Source organism: Drosophila hydei, unplaced genomic scaffold (genome assembly GCF_003285905.1).
Source record: "Drosophila hydei strain 15085-1641.00,03,60 unplaced genomic scaffold, DhydRS2 tig00008119-arrow-pilon, whole genome shotgun sequence".
Taxonomy (NCBI): domain Eukaryota; kingdom Metazoa; phylum Arthropoda; class Insecta; order Diptera; family Drosophilidae; genus Drosophila; species Drosophila hydei.
The window spans coordinates 8,141,492-8,169,112 of record NW_022045830.1 but is presented as its reverse complement, the minus strand read 5'-3'; the positions used below and the strand labels follow the sequence as shown (position 1 = coordinate 8,169,112).

Here is a 27,621-nt window from a genome sequence, read left to right as displayed (position 1 = left end):
GATCCCTTTCCAAAAAAAGAACAGAAAGTGTATTCTACCGTTACGTGCACACAAAAAATTGCACCCCTATTGTTGCATGCCACGTTGTGGCATGTCTGGTCCTCTGATTCGGAGTCTGCACAAGGAGTGTGCACCATATCGAAATATCATATTCGTTTACAATCTGTTTCTTTAGCATCTGCTGTCCGTTGTCCCGCAGCACAGTTGGCTGGACCATTTTTTCTTCTTTTTTGGTGTCTTCCATCTCTCTTCTTCTTGTCTCACTGTCTGTGGCTGTAGCTGTAGCTGTAGCTGTAGCTGTAGCTGTAGCTGTAGCTGTGACTGCGTATGTGTGTCCGAAATGGTCCATGCATATTACTTCGTACTTTTCTAGGGAAAACATATGCTCAGATTTTCAATTTTGACTTCGTAGAAAGTTTCTCCCAGTGGCTGCTCCGTTATCTGCTGTGCTCTCAGATAAGATCGTGTTTTCAAGATACCGGATTGTGGGTACAACAGTGACGTAGTTTGGTTTGGTAACGAACACTCTGCTCTGGTGCTGCCTTTCCAGATACATTTAGGGTCTAACAGCTATTTGAATACTTGCAAAATCAAGAGTAGTCCTTTGGGTAGAAAAAAAGGAAAACTTCAAAAAAATCGGATGAAACTCAAGAACTTATATATATTTCCCATATCTAAGTCATCAGTATTATAGATAAACTTAACTCTTACTTTTCGAGCATTTATTTACGACTTGATCGAAAAATCTTGCAATCTTCTGCTGTGCCAATATGTAATAAGAACACAATGTAAGCCAATTATTGTAAATACATTTTTAAGTGTGTGTAATTCCAGTTAATTGGCTGATAGCGCGCTCTTATGCTAACAGATGGCAGTAACGGGTTATCGATAATCGTTATCGTTCCGCCACTTGACCAACTTGACTGAATCAGTAGCTGACAAATACAAATATTTGTATGAACTGCACAGAGTATTAAAATGTTAATAAGAAATTTGTAAGCCTTTGGCTACATACACAGATATGCTCGGTCTTATGGCTAGTGATATCAGTCTTTGCATAGGCAGCCCATAGATAAGTTGGAATCAATCTAATACATATTAAAGACTGCCCAAAGAACTTTGTGCCTTATATAAGCAACTCTTTATCTTGACCAAAACTGAAGCGTAGCAGTGATTCCTAAATATTTATTAATAAAGTCTATTTATTTAATATGGGAATATATATAATATACATATAATTGTAGTACTGTAAGATAAGCTAAGGCCATATACGATGCTCGTGCAATATCCTTATGGTTTCTATATCATTTTATATAGCACAAGTCTGATCGGAGCAAATCTTAAAATCAATCTGAGTATTCATTCGCTTATTATTTTTGCCAATTTGATGCGTTTATAAATTATTTTCGTGTGAGAAGTGTAAATGTATGTGTCGAGAATACATTTACATGAATCAACTATATATGTATGTACATATAGCTATATATACGCAGTTGTATGCGCTTTATTGCGCTGTCAAAATCAATTAGATGCATATATAGCATATGTGCTCTGTAAATGTCATAACACTCTTCTTCTTCTTCCAGTTGTTGTTCGTTTTATTGTTGTTGTTTCTGCATTGATTTGATTGCACTGCGAATTTAATGCCATTTGCTGACTGCACTCCGAGATTTTATTATCCATTTAAATGTTGATTAACTTAAATTCGTATTTACCGCACTCAATCACACTTGCTGTGTGACAGCCACTCTGGCCGTCCGTTCGTCTGGGTGTGGGTGTAACTGGGGTATCCAGTTGGCCAGATCAGACAGAAACTAACGGCCACACAAATCAGCAAAGCAAATTAAAATTGATTACACAAGCGAGCAAATAAAAACAATTTATGCAGTTAGATCAATGCGAATCCGAATCGAAGAAACGTTTTACATATACTCGCATGCAAATATCTGCGTATGTATATATATCTATATATATATATATATATATATATATAAGCTATATGCAGATGGCAGATAACGTGCGTAGATAACGGTTTTTGCCATACACACAAACACCTTCAGGCGTCCACGTCACACAGTTCATTTGCATAACGTATCTAATTAGGCAGAGACATTGCCTTACAATCACAATCACAATCACAATCAGAATCAGATTCAGAAAACCTCAGCCCTACATATATGGCCTGTAAGATCACAATTCCAAATGCGTAATTGAGCGCCGGAATTTATCTTCAAGTCGTGTTATTTATAGAGGCTACTAAATACATGTTATGATATATGCATAAATAAATAAAGGGTGTTTTTTTTTTAGAGTTTCACAAACTTAAATTATCGTTAAATAGAGAAATACACATATAATATCAATGAAAGGTAGATTTTGAGAGAGAGTGTTTAATGACATTAATGTGGTAATAGGATTTCAACCATGTTCTCTCCACAACAGGGGCGTAGGAGGCCTAATTGGGAACTCTAGTGTTCACAATTATCACAATCATAACCATCATCGTTTTTGAAGACATGTAGACTAATTTTATGTGGACGTAATGCTGTTTTGACAAATTAGATTATTCTCTTCCCAAATACGAAAGTTCTTATTAACGTATCCGTTCGAAGAAAAATATTCTTCATAATTATGCACGACATAAAATGGACAAACTGCACGAAGAGATCCTTTATTTTGATAAACAATTTCAATAATTTGCAAGCATAGCTCTGGTGACGAAATGTCAAACTAAAGACAGTAAAACGGAACTGTCAGCTGTTAAATGGGCTGGCAAATAACGCAATATTGCCAACTTGAAATCGTGAACCTCTAAGAAGAACACCCTTTAGTAAAGCATAGTGCGGGTCTAGCTTTGGTTTTATATAAATATATAATTCAGCTTTTGTTTTTCTCTTTAAGCGTCACTTCCGTTTGATATAATCGTTTCTCTTTTGTAATATAAATAAATATATATTTTCGGTGGCTCATTAGAATAGAATATTAGGCTTGGCGATCTCGGACAGCTTATCAGGCCGGCGTAGACGGCCTTTGTCAGATTGATAACAACCCCACCGGAAGCTGCTGCGACGTTTCTATTTATTTTTTGTTATTGTGAAAGGCCGTCGAAGATTCTGTGCTCGATAAAAGGGCTGCACTTTCAGTACAAAGCTCAAAGCTTGCCGAACTTTAACGAATTCAGCGGAAGCAAAGAGCTATCTATAAATTGGATTCACAATATATGCCATTGCAATAAAAGTTCCTGTGCTACCTAGAAGTCGAAGAAACTAACTAAATTTTGTTTTCAAAATTATGTAAGATCAAAGAAACTTCTACAAGCCGTTTCCTTGTGATCTTGGCAAATATTGAAGAACTACAGCACAGAAACATATCCATTAGATATATACATACATATATGTATATATATATTTAGAAAATCAGGCCCCTTGGATCACGAACTCTATTGCATGATGGATGCTGTATAAACAAAACTATGTTTTATATGCAAACCGTGGCGGCTCCTTTTGTTGTGGCCTTGTCGCCAGTTGAGGGGCGGACACTTTGATGTTGTGCTTGCCGCGTGTCGGAGAGCAGTTCTTAAAACGTTCCGATCGCTCATACTATGTACACACTGTGCCCGCCGACCGAGACGTTGCCTCACGCCAGAGCGTCATAATTTCTTGAGTCAACAGCATATCCGTGGCTCAAATTGAGCACAAAGGTGTGAACTGCGGCCATAGTTGAAGGTGTGAACGAGGTCCATTCAGGCCTACAGCCTGCTAAGTAATGGGCCAATAATATTGTGGCAAATTGAGTACTTAGCGCCAGTCCACTAGCTTGTAGGCCCGCTCACTTGTTTGTTTATGCAGCACTTTGCGCTTTAACTAATTGTTGTTTGTTTACTCTCTCACTCTCTCTCTCTCTGTCTCTTTAGATGAGTGCACAACATGGAACTTGCGATTTGTAAGACAGATTTGTCTGCAACAAAATTTATGCTGCCACCCGCGCTGCCAGCCGCAGCGGCAATCGCAACAACAACGGCAACGGCAACTGCAACACACTCATTTCTCGACCGGGCGGTGCACATTAACGAGTTCTTCAACTTCAATCCAGGACAACATTTGTTTAAAACCAACAACTCCTTCTTGAACAACAGCAGCAACAGCAGCAGCACCAACATGCGACTCAAAAAGAACAGAAAAGTTTCTTTTCTGCCCAGCATAGTTGAGGTAAGTTGAAATTGAATGTGATCTAAACTTGAGTTGAGGCTGAGGCTTAACAATTCTAGAAATCATTTATAGACTCTCACTATTCGATCATAGCTTAAGATTTAATCAGCAGCCTAAGCGATCTTTATAAATAGCAAACTATAAATATATTCCAAGAGACTACTCACAACTTTCATATAACTTTGATCGACTCAACTTACTTGGCTTTGCCAGTCACATCTGATCGACTTCCCACTTTCATATCATTGACAGAAGTAAATATATCGAAGAATATAGTCAGACATGTACATATTGATCAGATTCGTCTATCAACTACAAGGCTGGGCATCTTTGATCGGCGATCAGTTGTCGATCAGTCTGACACTCTTGCTAAATTTATACGCACCAAAGTATTTATAGTCCTGATCGTCCTCACAGCTTGTTATCGGTCAGTCGATCAGTCCGTCAGTTGGCTGTTCGATCCAATGTCCAATCGGCTTAGACGATCTTGAGGCTATTTTGTTATGCAGTGCACGTCGACTTATTCTAAATTTGGCTGCCCAAACAGAACGCAATTATAATGTATTATGATTTGGTGGCTTATGCACTTTTTATACCCTACACCCATGACATCAGGCATATCGGAGAGATGCTATAAATAACTGATTGCCACATCAAATGATGATGATCTGCATGATTGATTGTATGCATATTGAGCTTACAATTTCTCAAATTTATTGTCGAGGAGATCTGCAGCGTAGGGTATATGAATTTCGTTAAGCTCTTTTGGCTAGACTCTTTTGTTTATGCGCTATAAAAGTAATGAGCGTGCCACTTAATTTATGACACAAATAGTCAGCCAGAGAGACCTGCCCGTAATGTAAATAATCAAGAGTCTACAGAACTCTGCCAAAAACGGCAGACAATGAGCGAGGATACAATACGCACAATATATGGCAATTATAAGGCTTCGCCCAGCTGCGTCATCACAATCGACAATGGCTCGATCGGCAGCTCGTTCAAGTTCCCATAAGTCTACGTATATTATAGCTTATATTTGATCTATGCGAATATATTCACGTATGTTGAAGACCCTTAAAGTAGATCAGCTGGCAATATAGCTCCGATACCTTTAGTGTAACGAGAAAGCTCTCAATTATAGCCATGATTTTTTCTAGAGTGCATCTGGCCTTAGGCAGCTCCTTTTTTGGTTGATTGTGCAAAGGTATTTTGGGCATTTGCCGCTGACAGCGCCTGCGGTTAACATATCCGCTGAGCTGACCACTTTCATCCGGTCAGAGCGGTCAACAGCCCGGCCTGATCGAGCCTGGCGGAGTCAAAGGACCTGCATTGAACCTGGCCGCATGCGCAGTCGCGTGGAAAATGCAGTCAAGTAATTCAATCTATGGTCTGGCAAGAAGTCGTGTCTTAAGTTTCGCCTTTGTATACAGTGGGTATATAGCTCTTTTTTGTCGCCTCTTTATTTTATTTTTTTTTTTGGTCTCTGACATTCGAAGCTAACCACGTAACAGAAGCTGAACTTTTTTGAGAGACTGTCGTCCGCTGGAGCAACGAATCAAATTCCAATTCGAAATTCAAATTGAATTGTCTGTTTGGCGTCAATTGATTACGATATTTATGAAACATTTCGTTTGACTACTGTGACCTCCATTATCATAAACGACAATAAACGACCGAAACAGCAGCCACAGACACATCACAAGCATGTGTGTGTGTGTGTGTGTGTGCCGCTCCCACACCACACACTTCTCCTCTTCACTGATCGTCGCCTAGATCTAAGTGTGTGTGTGTGTGGAAGTCAAATGTACAATTCAATTTATTAGAACGCGCTTAACATGATCAAAGCCTGGGGACTGCCTCAGCAATTGGGGCAGTCACAGCGCCTTCTCTTCTCCGCTGGCTGGCAATCTGTTTGACGTTGCTCTGATTGTTGTACGTTCTATTTTTTAGGGTGCCGCAGCTCAAATTTACTAACTTTCCTGGGCTCGAATTCAGCACAATCCAATGCTAGTTCATTTGACAGCATTCATTAGGCTCTGCGCAGCCAATTGCTAGGGCCAATATTAATTATATGATGATGAGAGCTAGTTAAGCTGTTTATATATGAGAACTCAAATATGAGATATAGAAACTTTTGAATCAGCTCCGTTAACAGTGTTAGAGCTAAGTTGGAAAACTTTATTATTAAAAATCATCATAGGTCTTGAGCTTGTAGCTGAGTTTCTCTGAAAAGTTTAGTATTTTCATAATGGAACTACTTTCTCAAATATTCTTCAATAAAAAAACTCTCATTTGACTTTGTAAAGCTAATCGAAATTTACTATTTTCTTTCATATTTTACAGTCCACAACAAAATACATTAAAGAGGAGCCGGTCAATGGCTGCAAAGATCTGCAAGTTTGCAGTTTATCGGATATTTCAGATCATGAAGCCTCGCTGGGTAAGTGTGAACAGTATGTAATATATAGTATATATAAACTATTTTTCAATCAATGGAAACCACTCTATGAAACTACGCCTCAAAATCGTGTCACATGCGATTCAACTCGAACAGTAGCTCTATATTTATATAAGTGAGGTATTTTTGGGGACTCACAAAAAGAAAATAGCCCTCTGATACATCCAATGCACTCGGAAATCCACGGTACAGCTATTAAGGCGATTGTTATATGGGTGCCGAGTCTTAGAGACATACATATCTTATAGATAACAAATTTCTAAGAAATGGAAATAATTAAAGAGCAATATGTCGTGCGAATGTTTCGTATTTTCTTATATGTGATTGTACGCAGTTTGTACTCAGTTCTTAGGCGCTATCTTTGCACTCAAGCAGGCATACATGGATGTAGCTGTGTGTGCACTGGAGTGACTGTATATACATATATTTAAAAAATATATTACGCACATACACACACAGAGGGGCCGATACACACATATGAAGAAATTCCATCATCAGTCATGTTCAGACTCTTTGGCTGCCCGATTTGTTTTTGCAATTTTATTATTCGCTTTTGCCTTTTGAGCGGAGCGATAAAAATATACCAAATACAAATTATTCGCGATAAGATAAGCCGCAGACGCACTGGCACATATGAACAATTGTGATTGGCCTGCTGAAAACAAAGCGAATGTAAGAAATACAGTTCGCCTAGATGATAGTGCTCCATGCGGCATTATAAATGTTTATATTAGGTACGTCTAATCCCGAAATATATATTTTCTGTGCTTCGATTCACAATCTGAAGTAATTTATAACGTACAATTTTCAAGATTTAATGAAAATCAAGATACTGTCACTCGGTTTCGGCCTTGTCCTGTTGAGCTGGTTGTAGCTTAGGTTCGGTTTGGAGTAAATATAAATTGAAATTTGAGCTCTCATTCTGAGTTCAACTCATGCTAAAAGCTTAATTTTTTATGTGACAAAATTTTAATATTAGAAGCTGAACCGAAACTAGTTCCGAGCACGAAAAGAACTTAGCCCAAACTAGCAATTCTGTTGATCTATTTTCGGTTCAGTTCATTTCCTGTTCCAGTTCCGATTTGGTAACTGGTTTTGCATCAGTATCTGAATGCGAAAAGAACTGAACCTAAGCTATGAACTATATACTATACTTGAATCTAGTTTCGGTTAGTTACGAAATGGTTCCGGTTCGGCTCATGGTTTTATTTGAGGTTCAATGATTGAGTTCAATTTGGCACGTTTATTTTCAATAAATAAATTATATCATTTTGTTCGGTTTGCGTTGCAATTATTTTTGCATGAACTAGTTCTATTTAAAGTACGGTTATATTAATTCTGAATGAACTAGTTCTGTTTGAAATAAACTTATATAAATTCTCTTACTCCCTCTGTATAAGTATATCTTATGAACATAGTACTCCTCAAATACATTTGATAGAAAATGAATTTGGTTCTGTTAGGTTATCGGTTGGTTCTTTTGCCTGTGGTTCAGTTCCTATCGAAATAAAAATATATTGAAAATTTCAATCTTGATTTATACATCACATGAACTATGCATTTATGTACATATGCATGTACATACATACATACGTACGTAGTTGGTTAATATTTTTTTTTTGTAAAAAGTCACGTCGTTTATTTCCGGTGTCCATTCAGTGGCAGCAGCAGGCACCGCGCCCCAAAATACGGGCACAGTGCCAAGCGAACTTACAGATTCATTCATTCATTCATTCTTTCATTCACTCAAGCACTCAGTCGCCCCCAAGTCAAGTCAAGTCATTCAATGTGAACAGCCAGAGAAAACACACAGCAACACACACAATAAACACATTTGCATTTCAAATACATGAAATAAATATATCTTAAATGTGCACTCGCTGCTGGCCCCCATCCCCACCCACCTACGTTCCTAGCTAGCCCCCTGCTCATGCTCAGTGTTCTAGCTGTTGCTGCTGTCAATCAGCCAATGCGTCAGTCAGTCACTCACTCTCGCAAAATACCTTACGTATACGTTATGTGACAAAACGTCGTCGCCATCGCCGCCGTCGTCGTCGTCGTCGTTCGCTTGGCTCGCGTCTTCTATACATTTTGTCCACTACTGTGCGACACACACACACACACACACACATACAGCTGCAGTTGTGTGTTTATGTTTTTTAATGTATCTGACAGCTTAATGGTAATTTGCATGCATCTTTGCTGTGTGAATGCTGATGAAAATGTTTCGCTTGAGCCACAATTGTGGGAAGCTTCTATAAAGAACAAAAGAGTCTCAAAATAGATTACACAACGACAATTGCTAACTCTATTAAACTCAATTTGTTTCACGAGACTAAAGCTAGATATAAAAGTATCTATTAATCTATTAGTTTGCCTAAAACGGGGACAAGCTTATAACAAAGTTCTTATTTTGCTATAGTTTTTAGGCAATTTTTTTTTTTTTTTATTATTTTTTTTTTATTTTATTTATTTTAGCATACAATGTATCTGACAGATACTTTTTGTATTTAGATAAGTCTTCATTCATAGCATTGGCAGCTGCTAAAGTGTCCGAATTTAATGTTGTTTATAAAAACAAATCACAAAATGGGATATTTTAGTCTTCACACACAAACGCACGCACACTCATACATAAACAGCAAAACGTAGCGCCTTATCGCTGCGTCGAAATCAACAAAAAAAGAAAAAAGTAAAACCAAAACAATTTCAATGTCAACGCGACGCAAATGTACGACAAAAGTCAGTGGCCAACTATCCCCCACAGCTCGTTGTTTGGCCCAGCACCAGTCCGAGTGCCAGCCCCAGCGGCTGCGCCAGTTCCTATCACAGTCGGCAGGCCCAGAGCTCAGTGCACGACGCGCGACGCATGAACTTATCTTTTGCCGCTAGAAGATCGGCCATAAAAATGGCAAAGAAATAAAGAAACATGCAAAACGGCGACAACTGCGCAGATGCTGGATACTCATTGAAAGGGAACAAAAATAATAATAAATAAAATAAAGGGGGACAAAGAACGGGGCACGTAAATTTAGTTTATAATATGCAAGCATACGCATACACGTACATAAGAGCGAGACAAAGACAGTTCTATATACATACATATATGAAGTGTATGTACACATTCATATATAAATGTATCCAGCCTGCCCTTATTTGAATTATATATATCTATACATACATACATGTGCATGAATAGTGTGTACACTCTATATATGTTTTTAGAGAGCCTTTAATCAGCGCATATTAATCATAAACTTTGAAAATAACAGCAAAATCCGCCACAATGCTGAAAGAAACAAAAATGTAAAGCAAATATAATATTTTTAATATGCTATGATTCGTATGAAATTATTATAAGCGCGCATGAATTGGTGAGAGAAGAGAACAGAAACCAAAAAGCTGGCAGAGACCGCAGGCCGCACCAAAGAGAGCGAACACTACTTTCATTCATTTTCGGCGCTCAGTTCGCTGCTCGTTTCATTCATTCATGCGCTCAGCCAGTTGCTCTCGCGACTCTCTCGGGAGCGAAAAAAAAAACAAAAATAAAAATAAAAAGAAGAAAAAAGTAAAGAAAAAAAGCAAACACGTTCGTTTTCATTCATACTTGCGGTGTGAGTAGAAAAGTTTCTGGTTCTGCCTGCGCATCGGTGCTGTTGTTGTTGCTGCTGCTCGATCGCCTCGCGGCGTTGAAATGCAGTTGATGAATGGGGAATAGCAACAGGCAACAGAAACATTGGCTCGCTTTGCCTTGGTGGGGCTGCCTGGCTGGCTGAGTTTTTGTTTTTGGCTGGCCAACGTGGGGAACTTGAGTTGTTTTTGTTCTTTTATTTTCCTTTGCGATTTGCTGCTTTGTGGAAGTTCTCAACTTTGCGCTGCTCAATCTGCGCGTGTGTGCGTGAGCTTGTGCAGTTGTTGCCTTGACTCGCCGATGCTTGATGTTTGTTTCCTTCCTTTTTGCGTGTGCGGCCCCTAAGCAATATTCCTGCAAACCGGCTTCTACTTCGCCTGCGTCTTCGGGTTTGGCTTTGGCTCTTTCCTCAGTTGCTGCTGCAGCCGCCGTCGCAGATGTGGGCGCGTCTCACAGCTCGGCTTGGACTGCGTTTTCTCTATGTGTGCGTGTTTGTGTGTGTGTGTTTGTCTCTTTTGACTGTATTTATTTTGATTTTAGCTGCGCCCCGCCGTCTCTGTTGCTCTTTATTTATTCATAATTGGAGTCGGACTCCCCAGCCGCCTAACGCACATTTGTGGACAGCTGCTGCTGCCCAAACCAGTTGTTGAGGCTGAGGCTGGGGCTGCCTCTCGACACTTGCTCCGTGTTTCTGATTTAAGTTTTGTTTTAATTTAAGTTTTTACCTTTCAAATTTCTTGTTCACAGATTTCTTGCTGTTGTCTTTTTTATTTACTGTTTGGTTTTTTCTTTTTTTTTTTCGTGGAACTGCTGCGTTAACAACTTTTTGCCTTCTTTTTTTCGAGTTTACAATTTTTCATTCATTCATATAAATGTTTGTCGTTGCGCTTGCTACAAATTCATATGTAGATCTGCGCGCCTGTAGTCTTGTTATGTGTGTGTGTGCTGTTGCTGTTGTTGCTTTTGCTTTAGTTGGACTTGGCTCGCCTGTTTTATATTTCGTTTGCACGTCACTTTTCACACACGCATACACACACACGTGTAGATGTATGTGTGTGTAGTTGAGTATGTTTGGCTTTTATGATTGTTTGCTCATTCATTCATAAATTTTTGCTTAAGTTCTTTTTTTGGTTACAATTATTAATTACTCAGAAAATTATATTTATGGCCATACTAAATTCTATTATATTTTAGCATAGGCTTTTGAGTTAAGTAATACTTAACAGCAATTTCAAATACACTCTATATACTCTATATTCAAATACTCTATATATAGTATATATAACTAGCTATATATATACACATAGATGTTGCAGTGGAATCAATAATTTGAAACGACTTTGATCACGTATTGCTCAAATATATTATTCATATAAATTTCGCTTGCTATCTAATCACGTCTGGACGGCATCCTTATACTACACATTCATTCATAAAATCATAAAAAAAATGCTAAAACGTAATTTAGTTTTCTTACTTCAAAAGTAAACTTATTCTATATTTTTTCAAAAATAAATAACAATTGCCGAGTCGTGTCGAGTCGACTTCTAAGAATTCGCTCAGCTGATGTCATCTGGCATTTCACTCTGAATATCTTGAACTTTTGTAGAGTTCAGTCAAATATTGGAATTATATATAGTATCTCAATGTCTGAAAAATAACTAAATTACAATAACGAAATGAAATTTAAATGCTAAATAAATTCTGAGGAGGAACTCAAAGCACTTCTAGGCCGAATGCATCTAAGTTTTAAGCTATTTTATTTTATATTTATATATATTATTTGTCAATGTCAATTTGTTTTGTAAAACCGGAAATGACTCAATTGAAGCATCCCCGTAACTTGCGCAGCTTTGACTGCGGGTTCCACAAAGCCAGAAGCGTGGCTAATCAGCACGCACCGAGAGATGCAAGTAGATCGCATTGAAACTGACCCAGCGCAACGAAAGAGTCTGGCACGTGTGCTTAAGATGCATTCGAGGCCTTCACAGCGCAGATAATGCTGACCAAATACACTTAAATATATATCCAAACTGTTATCAATTGGAGTAGTGGCACCAAGTGAAAAGTTGTGTTTGTCTGGCACGCGTAGCCTTGCCGCAACTGCAACTCCCCCAGCAAGCCCATCGAAAGCGAAATGACCTTCAGGTTTTTGAACTTACCTGCCGTCGCGACGGCTTGTGGTACAACAATGAACAAAACGCGCACAAATATTGTGGCTTGTTCCGATAAGCGTCTTATCAGCACTTCAACACTATAATTCCAGAGCATAGGCAACTTCAAACAACTATTGCTATTGAGCTAAAAATGTTTTCGTTCTGAATATATGGTATACAACTTTGCAGCAGTCTTTCTGATCGATAAGAGTCCTCAATGCGCAATTTGGAAGAGCTAGAAATCTGCTTTAAGCTTAGCCAATGATGAGATGTTTTAATAATTAATATAAAATAGTTGTGTATATATAATTTAATGTAGTTTGTATCATAAGTTTAGACAAAGCATTGCCTAAATCTCTTAAAATATTTGTTTTTTTTTTTATTATAAAATGTTAAATATGTTGTATATATTTATAATTATAATTAATTCAATTTAAAATTGAATTAAATAAAAAATGGTTTGTGTCTTTGCTAAACAGTCGAAACCGACGAATAAAAGTCTTGCATACTTTCAAATGCATTCTATTAATAAATTTACTGCATACTTTACGGCAGCAGCACAAACTTTTAGGCTCTAATGTATTTTATTTATTTAATTTTTTTCAGTTACATTGAAAGCAAATTTGTATTCTTGCATAAAACAATACCTTATATAAAAGTTTAAAAAATAAGTTAAAAAAATTTTTATCGCCCGAGCAGGGACTTGAACCCTGGACCCTTGGATTAAAAGTCCAATGCTCTACCGACTGAGCTACCCGGGCACATGGGGCTGCGGGCACGATTGCTGCTTGATAATATTCCGACACAATATTTTGATATTTAATAAAGGACAACAAATTTTCAATAAATTTCTAAAGCAAATTTTAGACAAAAATTAATTTAACAAACGGATGCTTCAGACAGTCAGCGACAACTGCATACATAATTTTAATTATAAATGTTTTATACTAACTGTAATTAAGTCGAAGCTCCAGTCTATGCCCATCTTAAGGCTAATTCAATTTATCATCTAAGCCAAATTTGGCCACCCATTAAACGCATATTCCGTATGGCATATGGCAAACGGAATGCGAAATGTTGCCACAAATATGAATCAATTAGTTAGGCAACAGACACACACACACACACATGTATCTATATGTATATATTTATAGAAAGATATCTGGATGTGCCAACCAACAACTGCCATAAATGCAGCAACAACAAATTGCAGATAGAAACTCGTTCTTGGAGCAGCATCAATTGGCCAAGTAGATTATATGCTGTCAACTGGGGAGCGCCGGGCAAAGTCGGGTAAAGCCGGCGGCCGGCTGCCGTCGCCAGCGTGGCCAATTGATAATGCAATGGCCAACGGTCAATTGACAAACGAAAATCGATGAAATACGAAAACGTATCTGGAGCGTGTGTGCGCGCGTGTGTGTGTGTGTGAGGCATAGATGCGAGTATCTAAATATCAGTCATTGCTGCATTTATCATTAGGAAATATGAGACACCTGCAACTCGAGTGCACAATTTTCCAGATGCCTGCGCGTTAGCCAAGAATACGACTGGTGTTGGGGTGGCAAAGGGGCAAGGGGCAAGTGGCAACGAGGCAACGGCGGGGGTAAAAAAGTCTGTTAGTTTATGGTTTATAGTTTATAGTTCTTCAGGAGCTGTTGATCAATTGAAGCGTGTCCGCCATGGGCCCAGACAACAAGCCCATAAGCCTTTAGGCCAATTTAACGCTGCTGCCCACCCCTGGCCATTTCGCTTAAAGCCCAATCGATAATTTAACGCTTCAATTGGCCCAAAGAATACAAATAAATATTAAAATTAACTAACATACGCAACTCTTCTTGGCCCACTGCGCAGGCGTCGCTCGCTTTTTGAACTTTGCCTCGTTTGATGTGCTTCTTGGTTTTAGCCCTGTCATAATTTTGTAGCACTGGAAACTATGAAAGCAATTGTCATTCGAATTAAAAGCCATGGAGAGTGTGTGTGTGTGAGAGAGAGAGAGAGGCGCAGAGTTTCCCTGCAGCAAAGGAAATGCAACTGCCAAGTCGAATGCATGCACTTAGCTTAAGGCATTTTCACTCTGAACATTGGAAATTCATCTTCTAATTCACAGTAGATCAGGCAGATTGTGAGCTACTTCCTAAGAGTTGGCACAGCTCTCTACATGCACAACATCTACAAGCTGAGATTAGATAAAAGACATCTTAAATTAGCCGACTTTTAGTATAATTTTGCTTCTTCTTAAAGTCTAATTTTAGTGAAAATCAGTTATTGATTATCGATAAAAATCGATATTTTTTGTAAATTTATAAACATTATTATAATATCAATTACAGCTATAGACAACGAGGCTTATAACTTATAACTTGCCTGCAGCTCTTATGTTCTTCAAGTTATGTTTATAAATGACCGACACATATCGAATTTGATCGATTTTTATCGATTTATAGTAAGAAAATGTAGTGAGCTCCATTGTGAACTAGTGCTGTGTGCAGCATATACACATAGTTTCCAGTCTCTAACCTTTATAGATTCCTAAATCGATTGTTTCATACCGACTTAGCTCAATGGACTCGAATACCAAAGCTGATCAAGACAATAAAAAAGCATTAAATATGTGTGTTGCAGAAAAGTTGATATGCTGTAAAAAACGACATCAAGTAGAAATATGTAAACTTAAGGGCAAGCAGCCAGCTTAAGTCTTCAAAGTTTTTACTATCCTTCCAGAGCCGAACTGTTATCAATTCTTATTTCTATACTTACAATATATACGCCTTAAAGCAACAATGAAGAGTCGGAATCGTAACATAAATTTAGACAATTGCTGACCTGGTTTAATTAGGTTCGCCCGCACACCATTTGGTATACGTATGAGCGATAAGAACTCCTAAAATAGCTTTTCAGGCCCATTAGCCAATTCACCTGACATTCGCTGGCGCTTTTGTGTCTATGCCAAGTTTTAGCTGAATCTCTCTGTTCAATGCTCTAAACAAAAACAATCGATAAATTTTCATAGCAGATTGCAAGTGGCTGCTGCTGCTGCTGTTGTTGTTGTTCTTGTTGTTGTTGTTGCTGGAGCTGGGAGCTGTGGAGCTACGGAGCGCCATCCACGCACAGTGGGTTGCCGTTTGGCTCGCCTTTGATGCTTGGCGCAATTTATCAACGCATTTTATTGAGTGTTTTCGTTGTTCGCCTGCATTTTTAATTGTTGCCGCCTGACGCTGACCATAACACCAGGTCGGGTCCCGGCAGAAAGATACAACCGGATCGACACAGCGCTACATGGATACATCTGTGTGTGTGTGTGTGTGTGTGTGTGTGTGTACTCGCCTCTGTGACTGAGCATAAATTTGTATACATTCCATTAGTAGATCGGAAGTTAATTTATGCTATCCATGTGTATATACTTGTAGGATCATTTAGCTTTGTTTATTTGAGCCAAAAGATTTGTTGCTGGGCGCATAAATTAGTTTGTCATTGATCGCATTGGCGTCTTGTTGAAACAATTCCTTCCCTACCTTCTTTTTTTTTTGGTTTCTAGTTGTTCTTTTTTTTTTTTTGGGTGGGGAAAGAGGCACGAGTAGTGGTGCTCGTTGCTCGCACCGGATAGATGGAGCAAGAAATGCATTCTAGTGGAAGTTGTGAATCTTTTGCGCAGAACAAACACTTCAGCACGCAAGCTGCAAAATCTCAAACTCGGAGCAGGTGAAACTCTGAGCTGGCCAGACCACTTTTGCGGCCAGCTAACTGGCAAACTGGTCTCAGGCTCAGTCTCAGACTCGGTCTCTGTCTCTCTATTAAAAATAGTCTAATGATCAATGTGCTGGTTGCGGCACTCCGCCCGCCCCGCTCGGGGCATATGCAAATGCTAGGCTCTGGCGGGCCAATGGGGGTTGGGGGCGGACTAAGGGTGAGCTGGCAGTTGGAATTGAATGCAATTCAGCGACGCACAATCCAAGTGCAGCTTCCAGTTTGATCGGAGGCTCGGCAGCCGTCAACAAGAGCGGAGGCTAGGGCAAAACGCCAGGTGTTATGCTGTGGATGCTCCACATTGCACGCCATTCAACTGGACAACACTTGATTGTCCAGTTGCTGTTGTTGCCGTTGCAGTTGCAATGTTCTTTGTGGCTCGCGTGGGCCTATTACGGAACTCAAATTGCAGCTTGATGCGGAATTATGTTATGTTTGCGCGCTGCAGAAGAAGCGATCACAGCTGCCCACTATCAATTTGCTGCACGGAAATTAAACTGATTTCGTTACGGGCTTACTTCATTTGTGTAGCCCCTTCGCGCATGTGGGCAGCAGGCGCCAACCGACTGAGATCTTACTTAAAAAACAATTAATATTGCGTTTTTATCTCTCGCTGCTGCCGCTTGGCGAGTCTCCAAATGTTTTCCGTCACACTCAGCCTCAGTCTGAGCATCAGCAACAGCAACAGCATCATCATCAGCATTAGCATCAGTGACGCCAACGTCTACGTCTTAATTGTTATCAACTAATGGCCACATATTTGTCAAACAAACCAAACGGCGCAGCATCCACAAATCACATAAAACAAATAGCAAGCAAAACAAAGTATCTCAAAGATACATTTGATTTAAATTTCTTAATTTATCCAATGCCGTTTCCAAATGGTTGTTAAGAGCCGCCACCGACTTTACAATGGCTAATCGCTTCTATTATGGCTTCATTTTAAGTGTGTGAAAGCTATTATAAGTCGCTCAGCGTTGCTCGCAGGCCAAGAACCTGAAGCTTCAAAGCTTCAGCTTACGTAGTCAAATGTTTGCCAGCGAAGTCTTCAATTAAAACTTAAGATGCAACAACTTCTTGAAGTATTTATATTATTTGCGCCGTAAAAATTGAGATTAAGTGCAGATTTTACTGTGGTCAAATCAAATATATTACGCTCTTCTATGCGATTCTCATCAACTTTAAGTAGGCGTTTGAGGCTTCTATGCTTCATGTATGATGCATGCGTCTTGCTGCTGCACCTAAAAGGCAAAGTTCTCTTAGCATTGCGCCTCTATGCGATTCACATTAATTTAACTAGAAGTAGTATGCTTTCATATGTCACATATATGCGTACTAAATATATCTTATTTAACTTTCTATTTTGCCTTAATCTTAAACAATAAAGATCTCTAAGCTTTGCCCTTCTAGATTCAACCAGGGCCTGCAGGACTCGCATATACACAACGTTTCCACTTATTACTGAGCTGCTATAAGTGTTAAGTTTTGAAGCATCGCTCTTCTATGTGATTCTCATAAATCCAGTAGAGCACGGCAACTCCTATATATATTTCCATCTTTTTAGTAAATCTGTAAGTCCGCAAACTTGTACAAGATTTTAAACAAAGTGAAGCTGTTTCTACAGATTGCTTTTTCAATACGCCAACCTCGAGCCAGCAAATACAAACCGATTGTATCTCAACAAGTAGCTGATAGTAAAAAAAGGCCTTTGTCACTTGCAGCTCGACTCGTTTGCTAATGAATAATTATTGCTAATTGATGTTGATAAAAATGAATTTATGAATGTGTTATGCGTTGTGTATGGCTATGTCGCAGCCTCGACAAGTTCTATCAATTAAATTGGCCTCCCAGCCAGTGGGCATGAATGAATAAACCAGTCGATTTGTAAGTTGATTGGCAAACTCGACTGCCAACTGCCAACGGGCGGAAGTAACTCTAGAGTTGTTATCTCTCCAACTATCTAGCTGGGCAAACAGTTAAGCCCATGGATGCGTCACAGAATCACACGATTAGCAGCCGAATAAGATAGTGGCAAGCTTCTTGAAGTATTCATTCATAATTTGCGCTGTGGCTTGCCGTATATCTATCTATCTATATACACACATATAAATTTATATATATATATATAGTAGGCTTGTGTGTGCAGGCCATAATCTGCGTATCTATGAAGTACACAGCTCACAAACAAAAGATACACAACGTAACTGCTTATATGCCCGAGCTCGCATGCACACACACACATGGAGCATATTTAATTTGAGGCAAACTAGCAATGATTAGGAACATCCGGTTTACTAACCGAAAAAGCAACCGAACGAACAACGTAGCATCCATCCACAACAGCCATTGAACAGTAGCAACAACTACGACACTCGAGTTGATTCGTTTTCGTTCTTATGTCTACGACGCTGATCGTCATCATCATCATCATGAACATCAATGATGATGATCGCTGAGTGGGGTGCCAGCTGAAGCGCCAGGCATTGCCTCTTGCAGCTTCAACATAAAGCAGAGATAATAATGTTGTCGCTGCTGTTGCTGTTGTTGTTGTTGTTGCTGATGTTCGGTGTGGATGCTGTGAAGTTTCTGTTTGGAGTTGGAATTGTGTGTAATTTGTTTGCCGGCTACTGCTGCAGCTACTGTATTTGCGATGCTTCGCCTGCTGGACAAGCAGCCCAAGCATCTCGCTTGCTCGCTCGCTGGCTGTTGCTGGTGTTGTTTGTTGTAGCCGCTATTTGAGCAGCAACAACTGCGGCAGCTGATGCGATCCGATCAGCATCCCAGCGAGTTTATCTTGCGCTTTAAAATGCGGCCTCTTCCTTAAGCTCAAGTTGCTGCCAGTTGTGTCGCTCCTCTGCCTCTCTCTCTCTCTCTGTCTGCCAGTCATGTGGCAGCTTCCTTTCGCTGCCTTTACAGAGATTTTTTTAATTATTATGAATATAAAAAGCTTTAAAGTTCATTATTTGCAGAGGTAACTTGAAAATCCTCAATCAATTTGATTTGAATTTGTTCATCATGAATCAAGCCATATCCGTTTCATATGGCTTTGGGTGACTGACCGCATTTCTAATTTCTAATTATCGAAAATCTCAAGCTCACTTCCCATTGCATAAATTATGCCGAATCAGAAAATGGAATGAGAAACTTGTGAAAATATTAAAGCGCGCTTCCCGAAGCGATTAAAAGCCAATTAACGCAGAGAACTGGCTCGGACAGTTCTATGCAAATGATATTGGCTAAAATAAATTGTTAATTAATAACTTTGAGATAGGGAAAAAGAAAACAAAATCGAGGCCAAAAACCTGTTTGCCACGGAAGCATATCCTGTGTGCATTAACTGTTTTGCACATGCTTGGCCAACTTCCGCAGTTGAGGTGGGAGTGGGGCGGTTGGAGGCGAGCGTTAAGGAAAGCAACAGCTTTTCCAGTTTAGTTGGCTATTTGTCTCTGCTTCTCTCTCTGCGTTTTCTTCTTTTCTTTTCTTTTTCTTTTTTTGTTGCTTTTCTTTGCTTATTTATGGCTGCTTCCTTTACCGCTGCGGATGCTGAAATAGGTTGACTTGGGCTGGTCACTTGTTGGCAAGTTTTGCAAAGCTGATTTGAATGCCAGATACAATCCTGAGCAACAGCTTTCGCATTTCATTTGACGCTGCAACGAGCACCGAGCACCGAGCACCCCACAACGCGCTCCAGCCCCGCCTGGCTTCGCCTGGCACTGGCTCAATATCTGGCTAAATGATCAGTGCTCGAAGTGCAGCTCTGGCAAAAAGAAAAAGTTGCATGCGTTTCGTGCAATGTCTATTTTTGCAGTGTGCTGTTGTGTATTTTTTCTCACATTGACCGGATGAGCAGCTGCTGGGGATCAGGTGAGGATGAATATAATAACATAAACCCCAATATCAACAACAACAGCAGCCGCAGCAGCGGCAGCAGCAGCAACAGGCAACGGCAGCCGCAACGGCAGCAATCGAACTGACGAAACCAGTTTCATTGAGAAAACGTCCAAACGCTGGGGGCCCCCCAATGGTTGGGGCTAGCACTGGCCAGCGACAGACGGAGAGAGATAGACAGAGAGAGAGGACCAATACATGAATTAATCACTTCGTTTGTTGTGGACCGATCGAGCAGGCGGGTGGTTGGCATTAACCCAGCATGTGCGGATGTGTGCGAGTTTCCAGATCAGCCGAGCTGTGTGAATGAATCGCCAGTGGGGTGTGTGTCTCTCTCTGTGTGTGTGGGGGGCTCCCTCATGCCGTGCTATGCACATTTTATGAATGAAATGATCGACAGCTGAATTGCGAAATTGTTAAACAACAACAAATCTGAGCAGCAGGCCCAACAACTTGTATTGTGCTTGTGCTACAACTGCGGCCGGTCCATTGATCCAACAGGTCGAAGATACATATTCCACTGCGGCTTCAACGTCAACGTAGCGCCAGTGGAAACATAATTTCTCTTAATTATATTGCCGGCGATCTTGTAGAGTTAATGAGTGTTGATTAAAATTTTGTTGCTCATGCGATTTATGTGGACAGCGCCGACCATCTATATAGAGACGATCTACGCATGCAGACATTGCGAGCGTTGGGATATCCTACTCCATCATTGCAGCTGCCTTTGTTTATATGGCATTTCTATTGGCCTAACTCTGATGTATGCTGATTCAATTAACTGACTGAAAGATTAGCCCAATTGGGTGATCAATCAATTTCGTTACACTTCTCGCTTTCTGCATATATTTTATGATTTATTTGGGCATTGAAAACCTTCGAATTTATGATTTATTTGTTGCTCGAATGAAATCAACTCAAGTAATGGAATGTTGCTTAATCTTATCTATGCGATTTTATTTATTACTTAACACGTCTCAGCTAATAGTCAATATAATGCACGATAATCGATATTGAATGAGTATTCGAACTTCCGAAACACTTAAGCACGAAGTAAACACTCTGACGGAATAGAAATCCACTCGCCTTTCCTGAACCCAAAGTTAGAGCTAGGGGAATGACTTCTAGTTCACTTAAGTTAACTCTGCCGTAACTTGTTGAGAATTGCAAGCATTAAATATTTAAAGAAAAAGAACAAACCACAGCTGAGAAACACTTAAATTTAATATTCTTTGTGACAACGTTTGCTGATGATGATATATAAAACAGAATAAATTACAAATTTCAATTTTAAAATGGTTTAAGTTAAAATGAAATACTGTAGAGCAAGAAAAGGAACTAAAAATTAAATATATAAAGATATATATGATATGATATATGATAATATATTGTCCATGACTCATTGATTCAAAGTCATTTAATAAATTTTATAAAATTAAATTCTTATCAAAATTTTAAAAAATTTAGTCAAAACTTTTTTTTATTGTTATATAAAATGCAATTTAAGAACTGAACTTAAAAATTCAAACTTACCAAAACTCAGTGCTAATTAGTCAGATCGGACTGTAATGCATTTCCTTTTCCAGCCCCTTTTATTGCTGCTTTTTTGTTGTTGTTAGCATTAGGCCCATTAACGCCTGACGGTGCTGCCTGAGTGTGTGTGTATATAGTAGGTAATCATAATCTCGATGACTGCACTTCAAACAGTTGCCAATGTGTCTGTTTGATATCAGACACTCAGTTGCTTTCCGTTCGCCAGTTTCTTCACACCTCACGAGCTGCCGCCCACACTCCGAGCCATTCGAGCGGCCCAGACGCAGTGCAGCCACAACAAGTGCAATGGCAACAAACATGAAAGCGAATGCTTTGATCTATCGACTGCAATAACAGCTCGTACCACTGCCGCCGCTCCGACCCCTGCTCATAACTGAAGCCGATCAAAAAACCAAACCATTGTTCAGCTCATAATTGTATGTCATAATTATTTAGGCTTTTAATTGCGACAGAATAAAACAGAGATGCCTTGGACAGGAAGAAGCTGCCGTGGCTATTCAAAGCATATATATATAAATATATATATATATAAGAAATCGTTTTGGAAAATCATAAAAATGCGTTTTTGTTGGCTGTTTTTTTCCATTATTTTTCCTGTTTTTGCGCTATTCATTTTCCGCTTTGTCGTTTGATGTTATTTTTCAACTGCTGGAAAATCGCTTGGAAAATAAACAATGCGCTTTTCGTTCTCTTTCTTTAGGTTGAATTTATTGTGCAGCCATTTTCTGGGCAAATCTATTGCCACATTTAGTTATCGACTTATATACATATTTAAACACGAGTAGACCAAATATATTTGGTAATTTCTTTCCCGAATTTTAGCATAATGTGAGCTTTTGTTGTTTGTAAACATGACAAGTTCCGTCGAAGGCAGCACGCGAATTCAATGAAACGAAAACGCCGCGCAGTCTGTTTGTGTTCTTTAATGTTGTTGTTGCTAGTGTTGCTGTTGTTGGTTGCTGAAACAATATACCCATAAAGTTGTGCTGTACAAATATGAAAAACAATAATGCTTTGACCGTGTGGCACACACATATTAAAAATGAATTTATTTCGCTTTTAGCAAGAACCAAAAAAAAGGAGAAGAAAAACCCAAATTCAACTCTTTGACGATTGATCTCAGTTCCGTTCACAGCCCCTGCCCACGTTCGCCTCGATCATTGCCAATGCATTCATGTGAGAGTTTTCGTTTGATCATCAATTTTATTACATAGAATGGTTTGGAGCTGATTGTGGTGCCATAGCCTACATGGAGTTAGATGATTGGGTATATCGGTTTTTAGAGTTGCTTTAGTAGAGTTGCCTTCAGTTGGCTCTTAGAGTATTGCAGAGTTTGAATAGTCAGCCTTGAGCTTTGCTTTCTGCAGCTATAATATATATCTTATATTTTTTATATTACATATAGATTCTTGTGCAAGCTAAGCTTGCAGTTTGATGATTTCTTTATCTTTCTATATATTTTAATAACAAAGCAGTCTTAGCTTTGTATAAGTATCTCAATAGTCAAGCAAAATATGATTCGCTTTTGGTTTTAGCATTGCATTTTTTATGATATTTGGTTTGGTCCAAGCTTTGCTAAATCTGGCAATGCCTAGTCACATCATTGCGATTGTTAGCTTATCCATATTTTCTATAATATCTTAAAGCTTATATCATATATTTTATCACCTTATATAAATATCAAATTTCATGCTGAACATAAAATTGAACAGTTTACAGGGTATCTCAACGCACTTAGTTCTGTCATGCTTCACCTCTACAATTGTATTTTTTGTATTTTTTTTCTCTCTCTATCTATCTCTCTCTTTTCGGGGATTTCCAGTCTGCATAAACACACACATTCAACTACTCTAGCTATCGATTGACTTTGGCCTGTCTATATAAATTGTATTTTGTGTTGATCGTTTGCTAAATAAACATTTTTTATAGGTGATGTTGTTGTTTTTGTTGTTATTATTGTGTATGTTATATTCCTGTGAGTATTTAGTGTGTGCCATTTGTCTTTTAAGATATGGTTACCTGCTTAGCTGGAAAAAAGAGCTGCGTTTATAAATAAGTTAATTAGTTTCAATATTTTGTAGAATTTGCTGTGTGAAATTTCTGAGAAAATCAAGACTTTAAATTGCTTATAAAAGCATAAAATAAACATACAGCAGAGCAGCTTTAGCTAACTACAATCTACAAGGTTTATACGGAGATCGAGAATGAAGATTTAAATTGAAATTTTTAAGCAGAAATTCAACTGCAACGAGAACTTAGCTCGCCTCGCCATAAATATTTATAATGCCTTTATGATTCTCAGTCAAATGCAATTAGACTTAGTGTTTGTACCGCCTACCCTTAATTAAAGAGCTGGCTGACTGACTGATTGACTGACTGACGAACTTATTAACTGACCAGCGACGCACAATTAAAGATGTCAACGCAATGCGCACGCGCACAGCTCTTTCCAAAGGGCATTCTTTATTTTTTTGTCAGATTTCCATAGGCTAATTGAATGAAATGAAAATTGAAAGACGACAATTAAATCAGCAGCAGCAGCAACAGCAGCAGCAGCGGCAGCTGGCAGAGAAGAGGAATGTCGCTTGAAGATAGCTACCCACAAATTGGATGTAAATGCCTGACCATTGTGATGGCGACTAAGGGCTAATGCTATTCACAGACAGTGCGTTATTGGGACTTGTTTTGATGATAGCAAGGTATTAGTCATAGATATGCAAGTAGTTCTCAGAAATAAATACTACGAAAGATAGCTCTACATGGTGTTATCGCTCTATATCTGTACGTAAATGTTGTGGGCTCGGAAGGGGAATCACATGGCCGGGCTCGATAGCTACCCTCGATGTGGCAGCCAGACATTGAGCGGCTTTGTTATCAGCTATCGTCAGCGGTCAAGCAATTACTCTCGGGCTGCTACCTGGTCAGGTGACTAAGCAGTTGGCGGACGACTCATTTTTTCTGCAATTTTCGCACAGCTTTAGTGGGAGTAGCGCAACGGAGTTGCATAAAAAATGAAATGAATTAAAAGATGGAGGGGAGACAAGAACCAAAGAAAGAGGGCGAGAGAGAGAGAGAGAGAGAGAGAGCAAAAGAGTGCGAAAGACCCAACCGAATCAGCTTGAGAATTTAGCCTAAATTAAGCCAAAGGCTAAAAAGGAAACCAAAAATATTCGTATTCCCACGACTCTTGGAGCCAGACGCCAAGCGACGAGTCCTTGGTCGGGGCATTGAAATATGCGAGCTGCCTGAGTAAGTGATAGTTGCTTTCAGATTAAATTGTATGCATGCTGGCAGACAGGTCGTGCATGCCGACCCAGCAGCTATGCAGGGTATTCACCTCCTTCAAGATGCTTCTTCACTGTTCCGCAGGTAAAGGCTGCGCTCGCAGCAAGGACTCGCCAAAAAGGACGAATATGTGTTTGTAATTCGAGTCGCCTCATTCTTCATTTTCGGTCTGTTTCTTCATCTTTATCCATTAAAAAAAAAACAAACAAATCTGAACATTTATTTTAATACATATGTGTGTAAAAAAGGATCGCCAACGAAAAGAATTTCAAGTTCAAGTGCGTGGGAATTTTGTGTTCCTCGAATTTGCATTGTCTCTGCGAGCTGATGGTCAGATGAGAGCTTAGATTTGCTCATGTTCATGCCAATTGATATTGCTTAAATGTTCAATTAACACACGACTCAGGTGCAACATTTTTCCGGGCTTTTAACCCTCATCAAATTCGCAATTAATTTTATCATTTATTACGTTTGTTTTCTGCTCCTTTACACGAAAATATTCGAAACGTTCGATCGTTTTGCACCCTGTTGGTGTAGCACGCACCGTGCGAGCCACTAGAATCTTCAGTGCAGCATGCAACATGTGAGAGACACACATACACACGCACACACATGCAGCGTGAGGCGGGCAAACACAATTTAAGTGTTGAGTGTGTAATTTTATATTTCCGGTGTAGTAAGTTTCATACGACAACTCAGCTCTCTGCCAGGGCCACATCTTTGGCTGGTTTTCTCTGTCTTTTGCTGCTGTTGTTGTTGCTGCTGCTACTGCTGCTGCTCCTCCTGCACTTGCTTTTGCTGTTTCAGCTGCAACTGCAACTACAACAAGTATCTGTCCGTTGGCTTGGCGCTGCTTGTCAGCCAAACGACGTCGTCTCACACAATTCCTGCAATTATTTTTATATCGAAATAAAAAAGTGAAAAACAAAACAAAAATGAAAAAATGAAAAATACAAAATTGAACACCCCACCGCACTATCAGACAGCGAGACAGCCTGTCATGCATACATATTTATTTATTTATATATACACACATATATAAACGACGTTCTGTGTGCTTTGTCGTAATTTGGATGAACATTATTTGATTTATTTGCTTTCAATATACTTCTTAAGGCTCCTCGTTTTATCCAGAATTCAAGTTGTTATTGTATTTCTTGTCTGATATTAAGAAAATTTAACTGCATATATGGTTTTCGTAGAACCGCAGCGGCTGGGCACAGTAAAATACGATCCATACTAAGCAAGTATTTCATTTGCTCTTTTAGCCATACATGAAACGTGAATACTCTAGACTTATTTACAGAAAATACTTTGGATTTTTTTTAAATTTTTTAAATCTATTGCATTTTTATTATTTTTATATTTTTTATCACAAAATATCTATTGATTTTTATTTATAATAAATTTAAAGATTTTTTTATAAAAATTGTATTTTTATATATGCAATCGAAAGAATTTTAATTTTGTATTTACAAAATCTATAGAATTATTATATTTTATTTTAAAAAACCATAAGAAACTTAAAATTAATTAAATTAATTATTTTAATTAATTAATTAAATTAATTAATTAATTAAAATTAATTTTTTTATTGAATATTAAATATTTAGACAGCAGACTGTTTTATAATCACAGTTTTTTTTTATAATTTGTATTGTAATAGACACAATTTGAGTGTAATAGACCTGCATAAAAGAGTTTTATAATATTTTCTTATGCATTACACAAATTTTTGCTAGTTTTCTTTATACTAAGTATTTTTATAGGTTCTCATAAAATGTTTAAGCAGCTTTTTCTGTTAACTTCTTGTGTGTACTTCAAGTTTTCAGCATATTTTCTTTTAGCATTTAATGTGAGTGTATTTGGAATGTCGTTAATTATGTATTTCTTCTTGAGCTTTTCCAAGAACTTGCCACATTTTGCCTCAGTTTGAATTTGTATTTACGTAAACTTTTATTTGTCGCTCCCCCTTGGACGTAATTTATGTTTAAAGAGCTTAAAAGCGCAATCCTTGAATGTCAGCGACTGTCCACACCTCCATCAGTTGAGAGTTGTCGTATTCAAGTTCGAGTGGAATGGAGTCAAATTAGTTTAAGAATCGAGCAAAGCAGCCTTGTACAGCCCGAGGTGCTTCAAGCACAAATCAAAGGACACAGAAGACAGAAAAAAGTGGGCAGACGGACGATGTCCTTGCAAAACTGATTTCCATTCGATGTGAGTCCAATTTGCTGCAGCTGATAAGTGCAGCGTATCTGAACTTAGATCATTTAAAATTTAATAAAATTGAGCTCTTTGTCTTTGTCTCTGTGTGTGTGTGCAAACAGAAGCCCCAACTTCTAGTCGACTCCAACGCCAGCTCCAACTCGATGTTGGTAATGAAATATCTAACGACCGGAAGTCAATAGCAAATACTTAATAATGTTGTTGATTTGCCTCGCTTTGTGGCTGGTTGTTCGTTCGCCTGTGGCTGCCATTTGGCTGTGGCCTGGCTGCGTGTAGTTTGTTGCACCTTGCCCCACCTGTCGCTGGGGCACAGTTATAAGGATGTGCCAGCAAATGTTCTAATTGATTTGAGTGCAAAGTCAAAAGGCAGCTTAAAATCTGAACAGTTACTTCAATTGCATCTATTTGGCTTAAGGAATTTGCCTCGCACATTGATACGTTATCAACAAATATTGATTATAAAGCTATAAC

At 38.8% G+C, this 27,621-nt stretch overlaps 2 protein-coding genes and 1 non-coding gene across 4 annotated transcripts in view; 1 reads left to right on the top strand and 2 right to left on the bottom strand.

Moving 5' to 3' along the window:
- Window positions 1-21,225, bottom strand: part of LOC111598658 (DNA polymerase epsilon catalytic subunit A) — a 32,663-nt gene extending 11,438 nt beyond the window's left edge. The window contains exon 1 of the mRNA XM_030224862.1: window positions 21,172-21,225. The gene's annotated coding sequence lies outside the window, so the exon portion shown is untranslated. The remainder of the gene's footprint in view (window positions 1-21,171) is intronic.
- LOC111596599 (ETS-like protein pointed) overlaps window positions 1-27,621 on the top strand; it is a 57,927-nt gene that overhangs the window by 2,073 nt on the left and 28,233 nt on the right. For both annotated transcript variants that reach the window (XM_030224864.1, XM_030224863.1), the window contains exons 2-3: window positions 3,914-4,208; window positions 6,552-6,648. In XM_030224864.1, the coding sequence (XP_030080724.1) occupies window positions 3,927-4,208; window positions 6,552-6,648 (379 nt within the window). In that variant the 5' untranslated portion in view covers window positions 3,914-3,926. The remainder of the gene's footprint in view (window positions 1-3,913; window positions 4,209-6,551; window positions 6,649-27,621) is intronic.
- Window positions 13,142-13,214, bottom strand: Trnak-uuu. The gene has a single exon. It is a non-coding gene; the product is annotated as a tRNA-Lys (tRNA).